The following is an 8,517-nucleotide window of genomic DNA, read 5'->3' as shown; positions in this document are numbered from 1 at the left end:
GTTCAAATGAAAAGGGTTACAACCCTGCCAGGGGAGCATGGTAATTAAGAATGGAAAAGCACAACCAGTACATTTATTTATAAGCTTCACTGAGTAATGGAGGTCAGCTTTTTGATTTGCTTCATCCTTCGATGGACTGCAATGTTTTCCTTGTGTTATGTAAACCAACATGGATATGCTACGAGCATATGTACATTTCTTATTATTGCAGATATGGGCATAATGCATTTCTTGCGGGCAGAAATATGGAATGTCCATGAAAAGTTGTAGTGATTACTTCCACTGTTTAACCGATCTAACATGAAGCAAAAGCACATGGCTTACAGACTAAATCCCGACAACAAATAGCTAATCTAGACAAGTCCAAGTAGACAAAAGATCTGATTTTTTTAACTGCAACATTCCTAGTGCTAGTCTGCCTGTAAGTTGAGACAAGTTCATGTACACAAAAATATCTAAACGTTTTCTACCGCGGCAACCCGAAAACAAAAGAATCTGAAATTGCAGGTAGCAGCCAATCTTTAAGCGATTCAGAGCAAATTCTGAAGTGAAACACAGTCACTAATAGATCATTGATATTGAACATGCATGTTAACAACTGCTTTCACTCAATTTTATTAAAAAAAAAAGCTTTACATGATGCTTTGCCTTACAAATTTATCGAGTCATGTCTACCTTAGACACGGAGACATTGCTTTCCATGCTAGTGATCTTATTAGCCTCCTCTTTTGGAAGTTGATTAATTCATGCATGAGGCGGCGCAGGAGGCGGAGGAGCGCCTCCGGGGAGGAGGCGTGCGCGGAGGGGAGAGCCGGGAGTGGGCTCGGCGGCGAGAGGTGGGAGACGGCAGGGAGGGGTCGAGGGGGATGGAGGCGGGTGAGGTGGAGATTTCGGGGTTTTCCTCTAGGGTTTCGATCTCCGGCCAGATGAGGCGCTGGTGCTTGGATATGATGGAGGGGAGCTTCCGCGCCAGGCGGCGGGAGGCGGCCATCGCCGGCCGCCGGAGGGAGAAAGGGGAGGGAATCAGAGGAGAGGAGTGTGTGGCCGGGTCATGGGCTTAGCCCACACGCATGGGGCATGCGCTACATGATAATTTACTGGCGAAGCCCATATTACAGTACGAATACTATTCAAATATTCCCTCTGAAAAGTACATTTTTCATTTCAAAATTTCCATTGTGAGCTGTTCTAAAAACCCACTACTTCCAAATTTTCAGGTGTCCTAAAAAAATTGCAGGTTTATTAACATTTTTTTTTGTACTTTGCACATTTCACAAAGACCATCCTAAATTTCAAGGTGGGTCCTGGATGGAGAACTTCACCAAATTGGAATCTTCCATGGCAAAACACTAATGAGAACATTATATACTTGTTTGGGTGTAAATTTTCAATCCTTTCATGCCCCGAGAACCATCATGCCGTCGAGAACTGACAGGCTATAATACCAACTAAACCTGGGCACCCTCCGGACCGGGCTTTGCAAAGCCCGGCCTCAAAATCCCAAGCCCCTGGCTCGGTCCGGCCCAATACACATGAACAGTGCATTTTTAAAATTAAAATAATGAATTTTGGAATATTTAACTAATATATTATACCTTTTTTATAGAATAGTGATTTATGCCATGTTTGGGCTTTTCTTCGAGCTTTTGGGCCAGTTTTTGGGTGGATTTAAATATTAACATGTCTCATAATGTCAACCAACAACAAAGCTTTCCGTCACACCCTCATGAGAAGTCATCCGGACTGAAATAGGGGCGTACACGACCGAATCTCATCTGATCCAGCAATCTACAAGCGTAAAGCACACAATGAAGATATGCGGCGGGGCATTCCGGAACTCGTCAACGGCCATGTCCATGAGGGCCAACAACTGGCAGAACACCCTCTCAGAGCAAAAAGAACCCAAGGACTACGCCACCCGCCGGCTTCCAACAAGGCCGAAGATCTCAGTGGGCACCACCGCCACCACCCGCAACCACACGGAGATGAGTAGCTAAGCCGCACCAAGCCCCCCGAACTAGATGTCGTGCCTCCCTCACGGCCACAGCAGCAGCCGAGGTCGCCGAAGAATTACGGGGTCGCCGCCCTGGCGCCCATCTCCGCCAGACGAACCATGTCATCCAAGGCCGCCATGAAGCTCCGGCCAAAGACCCTGCAACGTGAGAAGGGATGGGGCTCCCGCCGCCATCAGTCGTGCAAGGAGGATAAGGACCCGCCACCACCGTCAACCTCGCGACCTTTGACCGGAGGCGTCCTTTGGCAGCGGCGGGGAGAGCGGGATCGGAGGAGGAAGGGTGGCAACTGCGTTAGGGTTCTGCCCGAGTTGCCCCTCGTACCATACCTTCATAGACCTCTGCTAGACTGTTGTTGAGCCCGCCGACACATGTACCATCCAGTGTGGTGGGTTTTATCGCATGGTTCATCTATGTCGTGACATTTCCTTAATCCCATCTTCCATTTTCCACCTTGTGCCTTGTGCAGCCCTTTCCTTTGCGGTCGTCACTTCACACCTCACACCTCACTCCACTTCACTGGAATAGTTTCTTCGAGTTTCCTCGCTCCATATGTGTGTTCATATATTGTGGATTTCAAATATATGTGCATTCAATTTAACTATGTTAAAACGTAGTCATTAGACATTTTTTTAAAATTATACAGACGTTCCGTAAAAACGACTTTTAAAATTATACAGTCTTTCTCTCCCACACCACACCACACGAGAGACCACCATGCCTGGCGCTCGTGCCGCGGCCGTCCTGGCGCTCGTGCTCCTGCCGACGCTGGCCGCCGCCGCCATCGATTTCCGTCGTGAGGCCCCGCCGCCCGGTCACACGTGCGGCGCGCAGGGCACGTACGCTCCCGGCAGCGCCTACGAGACCAACCTGCGGCGTCTCGGCGCCATCCTTCTCTCCCAGGCAAACGCGTCCTCCTGCAAGTGCTCTCCCGGCAACAACGCCGGCGAGCGTCCCGACAGGGTCATTGCGTCGGCCTACTGCTACTGGCCCCCCGACGGGAGCTCGCCGGACTGCGGGGCCTGCATCACGCAGGCTTTCCGGGAGGCGGAACGGCTGTGCCCGTACCACCGGCAGGCCATGGTCGTGGTCGACGGCGGCGCGTGCAGCGTCTGCTTTCACGACGAACAGCGCATGGAGGAGGGCATGGGCGTCGGCCTCACCGGGCGTAAGCGACTCTATCTCTACATAAGTCCCATTTGAATAATTTGATTGCCCAGTGAGAAAAGTTTGGCACAAAATGATGTTGTGTTTGCCAAGAACCTTCAAACTGTCTTCTGTTGGTGACATAGACTTACAGTAGAAAAGAATGAGCTAAACCCAGAAATTCTAGAACCACAGTTTGTATGATTCTGTCTTACCCATGGTAGCAAATAGTCGGATCCATCCTTGAATTAGAATTACTAGAGACACTAGGTTCAATGGCAGGTTGATCTTATCACCAGCCACATGTGAATATCTTACTTTCGCTTTTCTCTAGATTTTTTTTGCTTATAAGAGATAATGATCAAGATAACAGATAAAACGTGAATTATATATGTTATTACTTGTCAGTTGTGTACATGGACAACGCAGAATTAACCACCTGTTCTTTTCTTGCACTGTTGCTCTGCAAATGTAGTTAGTTTGGTCTTCTTAATTTATCTCATGTAGCCTTGTTATGGACTTTGAAACTTACAAGTGCTATATGAATGTTTCAGAATTTGCACTGGAGCCAAATGCATCATATCTTGAGTTTCTATGTCTGAAGCTGAGGTCTCTGTTAGAGAAGCAACTCTTGGAATCACATAACAAGAGTGAACATTCGACCCAAACTCAAGTTTGGAAGTCACCACAACAAGCCGCTATGTGAAGGATTATGTCTATGACAGGCCATGAATCTCTTCAGAAGAACAGCCATGAAACCTTCTTTGCGACAAGGATATATGCTAACCGAGTCTTTGAATTTCCATTGATCAAGATGAAAAGAGAGCCTACCTCTGTTTTTTCTTCTTGTTTCAGTTATGTAATGTGTGGATAGTGTTACTACTTTTTCTCTTTGCATTTGCAGAAGAAATGACGCGAATGGCTTTGGTCCACTTAATGAAATGAGACCCACTTCCCTTATGTAAAACTTAAAAGTGCTTTTAGGAAATCACTTGAATGATCTCAGACTGTGTTACTTATGAACCCATGGCATAAGAGACTTTGGCCGCAACAGCCATTCATATCCAAGTCTTATTCTGTAAAACATGAAATAACTTTTTTTCACCGAATCAGGAAGCTGAATCGAACCGGCGATGCCCATGCCCAACTACAGATGTGTATAGACAGTCTTCAGTTTTATCTAATGAGTCTAGTGCTTTGCTCCACCAATCACAGGGGCATTACAATCAGAGTCCTTTCAAATTGATCATCAGCCAGCAAATTTGACATATTACACTTCAGTTTTTTTAACCAAATTCATAAAGATCCTCTGCTTAATGTTGGGAGCTAAAAACGATAGCATTCGTATGTTTCCAGAAACTCCACAAAATGGCTGTGCAAGAAATGCTCAAAACAGCATGCCTAGTGTTACCAACCAAAAAGCAAGCTACAGATTCAAATTTATCACTAACTGATTTCAAAGAACTCATTCACTTCACTCCAAATAGCCTTAGGTACCAAACAATCAAATCTGAAACCGGTAGGTTTCAGCGCCACAAAACTTGAATAGCATCAAATTACTGGAAAATACGTTTACAACCAACCGTCCAACTAACAAAGGAAAGGAAATACTACACACATGCTTGATATAGGACGCGATACACCATTACTTCAACAAGAAGCGACACACTTCATCATTCAGGCCCTTTAACCTGGAAGCACGAAATGCAGCTTCGTATATTCTTGGTCACCTTCGCTTGCATGTTGTCCACATACTGATAGAATGAATATCTCCATGTCTCGCTGCGAAACAAGAAGCCCAAGTATAGCCAGAACCCAGAGATAAACCCAGCAGCCACAAAGCAGTAAAACCACAGCGCCTCTCTATCTTCATCCAGACTCGTTTCAGGTTGCGTCGGTGTTGACGAGCTTACGCAGTCTTCCAACGGAAATCCGCATAACCCAAGATTATTGCTGTATATTGACGGGTCATCAAGTGTCCGCAGCTGATCACCCATAGGTATCCTCCCTGATAACATGTTGGTTGAGAGGTTCAGATTGCTTATGCTCTTCAAATCTGCAAAGCCTCGAGGAATTTCCCCCCTGAGTTGGTTCCGAGAAAGGTCCAAGGATTCCAGCAGTACTAGATTGCCAATGTCTTCAGGGATACAACCTGACAGATGATTTCCTGATAAGTTCAGGTATCTGAGTCCAAGAAGGGTTGTGAACCCATTTGGGATCTCCTGTGACAACGAGTTTCCAGACAAGTCGATACCGGCCATGTCTCCTATCTCCACAATGTAAAGACGATCTGCATTCTTCCAAACTATTTGAATTTTCACTTCATAAGAATATGCATCACTGTATGTGAAGTCATTGTTGTTCTGTTCTTGTGCCATGCCAGTAAAATTCGTAAAATCGTCTGGAATGGGTCCTGTGAGCTTGTTTTTGGACAAGTCTAATACTTGGAGCTGGCGAAATTGTAAGATCTCGTGGGGTATGATGCCGTCAAACATGTTTGATGACAGTCGAAGAAAGTTGAGTCGAGGCAAACTCATGCTTACCCAAGAAGGTATTGTACCAGAAAAATCATTGTCTCCAAGATCTAGAACAGCAAGCTTTTTGCATCTCTTAAGACCCAGAGGAAAGGTTCCTGTAAAATTGTTATTGGCTAGGAGTAGAAATTTAAGACGTTCTTGACATGTCCTCGAGAACGGAACTACACCACTGAAAGAGTTGCTGGACAGATCCAGGAATTGCAAATTTGGCAAGTCCCAGAAACACTTGGAAAAACCTCCATGTAAGACATTGTTTGATAGGTCTAGGAAGCCTAAATTAGTACGGTTACAAAGGAAATCCTCACCCCGATCAGTCAGAAGTGTGCCATGCAGCTGGTTATGGCTGAAAGCCATGTGGTACAGGTGTCCTGGATGCTCACTAAAACAGTCCCTTAGCTCTGCAACAATGTTGTTTGCCGTGAAGTCAACATATTGCAGGGTTGTGCAGTTTTGAAAGGCCTGGGGGTGAATACCGGTAAATCCATTATATTCAGCAAAAACTCTCCACAGTGCTCCTTTTACGCAAATGGATGATGGGAACGCCCCAGAGAAGTTGTTGTTTGCAATGTAGATTACCTCAAGGAGGCTGCTATTTCCAAGCCCGGGGAAGATGTGACCTACCAGCTGATTTTCTGACAGAAGCAAAGACTGGAGTTTGACCAAATGAGAGATGGTACCTGGCAGCTGCCCTCCCAAATAGTTATCCTCAAGGTTTAGGGTCTGCAGTCCTGTCATGTTTCCAATCTCCATTGGGATGCTCCCTGTCAAATTATTGCCTAGGCTCAACTCGCGGAGCTTCATGAGCATCCCAATTGTTGGTGGTATCGATCCTGCCAAAGTAGCCAAATTGATAGTGAGCGATATCAAGCTTGTCAAGTTGCCAATCTCTTGAGGTAGTGTGCTATCGAGCCCCAAAGCTTCCAGTTGCAGATGAGAAAGTTGTTTCAGTTGTCCAATGCTGTGTGGAATGCGCCCCCTTAAGTACGGGTTCTCCATGATCCTCAGCCTGACCAAGCTCGTCAGGTTGCCAATCCCTGCTGGAATCGTACCGAATAGACCATTCCGGATCAGGGTGAGACTGCTCAAGTGGGGAAAGGCTGAGAAGTCTAACTTGTCAAGTGTGCCGTTCAGACTTGTGTAGGCCAGGTCGAGCTCTATGACGTGCCCGGCCTGGTCACAGGTGATCTGCGTCGACCTGCAAAGGCTCGTGGAGTTGGCCATGGACCATGGCCCAAGGGACTCATCGGCACCATCCAAGCTAGCCTTCCATTTCACAAGTGCTTCAGCTTCACGCCGGATGTCCGCTCTCACTAGCGCGACTGCACATAGTAGGAGACAAGAGCAAGAGCAAGAGAGCAGGAGGCCTACGGGATGGAGATGCTTCATGGTGGCTTCGGAGTTTGGATGGGTGGTGGTTCATGGCTACAGGGACTCAGGGATATTAATCCTCCAGATGAGACAGCCGGTCGGCCGTCCCTCCACTACAGTGGTGGTTTACGAATGGCACACTTTCGTAATGTCAGTTTAGATTAAGGACAAGCTACATGCTAGTTTATTATGGAGGCCAGCTCATAATAAGAGTAAGAAATTACAAATGGTACGATGTATGATGTATGATCATGTCATTATCAGGGTGACGCTTAGAAGCCATGGCACACAGATACTTAATCATCTCTTGTTTTTTTGAAAGATCTGGTAAACACCGGCTTCATTGATTTAGTTACTTAATCATCTCTTGTTTTTTTGAAAGATCCGGTAAACACCGGCTTCATTGATTTAGTTACTTAATCAACTCTGATATTGGACCATATCACCCTACCAGTCTGAACCTTTATCCTGCCTCCTAGAGCAGCAATTCAGGCTTCAATGGCAGACGCCTGCGCCCACGAAAAGTAGAACACACAAACAAAGAAGAGAAACATAGCCAAATAAAACAGAGAAACATTTCTAGAATATTATTCTAATTTGCCAAACATAATTGGTATCACGAAATTAAGGTTGAGGTCAAATTGAACGGAACGGGCGTAGATTTTGTGTCTCAACAAAACTCACTTCCTTTTCCCTCCGAAATTTAGAAGCACTTCCACATAGCTCCTGCCATCTCCTCGTCAAGCCAAAGGCCTCCCTACTTGCAGTCGATACCAACTAGCCCCCACCGACGGGATCCCTAGCCTAAGCATATTGGACGAAGACTAGGTTGGGACCCGGGAGACACCCACGGTGCAAGCAAACGTTTCTGCACAGCGAGAGATGGCAATGGTGCAGCGCCACATCACTCCGTGTCAGCACAATCGGAGATGATGGAGGCAATCTAGGAAATGGTACCCACTGCCCAGGACTAATTCTGATTTGTATCTGAAGATAAATTCGTCAGCGCAGGGGCAGAGGTGGTAGAGAACGGTGCGGATGAGGCACCGGATCCAGGGAAGACGGTGGAAGGCCGCGGGGCACGCGGCGAGGCGGCCATCCGCCGGCCGCGGAAGGGGAGGGCTGGAAGGAACACATCGGAGGAAGAATGTGGCCGGAATCAGTGTGTAGAGATGGGCTTAGCCCAGTAGCAGAGATATCGGATGCGCTGGTCTCTTCATGAGTGTGTGCGCTTATTTCTCAAAAAAAAATAACATGGGCGCTTGTTCTATAAAAAAAAAATTAGCGGTGGTTCAGTTCTTTATTTTTCATTTTCGGTTTTGGTGATTTTGTAATGGTCAAACAACGGATATACGGAGGGACAACTGGATACCAAGGGATTCGATATGAGGCCAATCACTCATCTCACCCAAGATGCACCACGATTTCTATGTGACCTTATCTAGTAAAACACG

The 8,517-nt window shown here is 46.5% G+C and overlaps 2 protein-coding genes across 2 annotated transcripts; one reads left to right on the top strand and one right to left on the bottom strand.

Moving 5' to 3' along the window:
* The first annotated feature begins 2,720 nt into the window (after positions 1-2,720).
* LOC119272584 (cysteine-rich receptor-like protein kinase 10) lies at positions 2,721-4,095 on the top strand. Its single transcript, XM_037554049.1, has 2 exons — positions 2,721-3,180; positions 3,713-4,095. The coding sequence occupies exons 1-2, from the start codon at positions 2,730-2,732 to the stop codon at positions 3,862-3,864; spliced, it is 603 nt and encodes a 200-aa protein (XP_037409946.1). The 5' UTR covers positions 2,721-2,729; the 3' UTR covers positions 3,865-4,095.
* Positions 4,096-4,831: 736 nt separating this feature from the next.
* Positions 4,832-6,916, bottom strand: LOC119270008 (MDIS1-interacting receptor like kinase 2-like). Its single transcript, XM_037551949.1, has 2 exons — positions 5,719-6,916; positions 4,832-5,421 (listed from the first exon to the last, which is right to left on the bottom strand). Exons 1-2 carry the CDS (start codon positions 6,914-6,916, stop codon positions 4,832-4,834), a joined length of 1,788 nt encoding a protein of 595 aa, XP_037407846.1.
* Between the last annotated feature and the right edge of the window lie 1,601 nt (positions 6,917-8,517).

The sequence above is a fragment of the Triticum dicoccoides genome, chromosome 3A (assembly GCF_002162155.2).
Source record: "Triticum dicoccoides isolate Atlit2015 ecotype Zavitan chromosome 3A, WEW_v2.0, whole genome shotgun sequence".
NCBI lineage: Eukaryota > Viridiplantae > Streptophyta > Magnoliopsida > Poales > Poaceae > Triticum > Triticum dicoccoides.
The sequence above is the reverse complement of the archived record's forward strand: the minus strand, read 5'-3'. Positions and strand labels throughout refer to the sequence as shown.

What these genes read in the sequence shown, in the direction of transcription:
- LOC119272584 (XM_037554049.1), top strand. Translation starts at nt 2,730, where the DNA reads ATGCCTGGCGCTCGTGCCGCGGCCGTCCTGGCGCTCGTGCTCCTGCCG. An exon ending in GGGCGTCGGCCTCACCGGGC is followed by an intron (nt 3,181 to 3,712) that starts GTAAGCGACTCT and finishes TGAATGTTTCAG; the next exon opens with AATTTGCACTGGAGCCAAAT.
- LOC119270008 (XM_037551949.1), bottom strand. Translation starts at nt 6,916, where the DNA reads ATGGCCAACTCCACGAGCCTTTGCAGGTCGACGCAGATCACCTGTGAC. An exon ending in TGGAGACAATGATTTTTCTG is followed by an intron (nt 5,422 to 5,718) that starts GTACAATACCTT and finishes TGGAGATAGGAG; the next exon opens with ACATGGCCGGTATCGACTTG.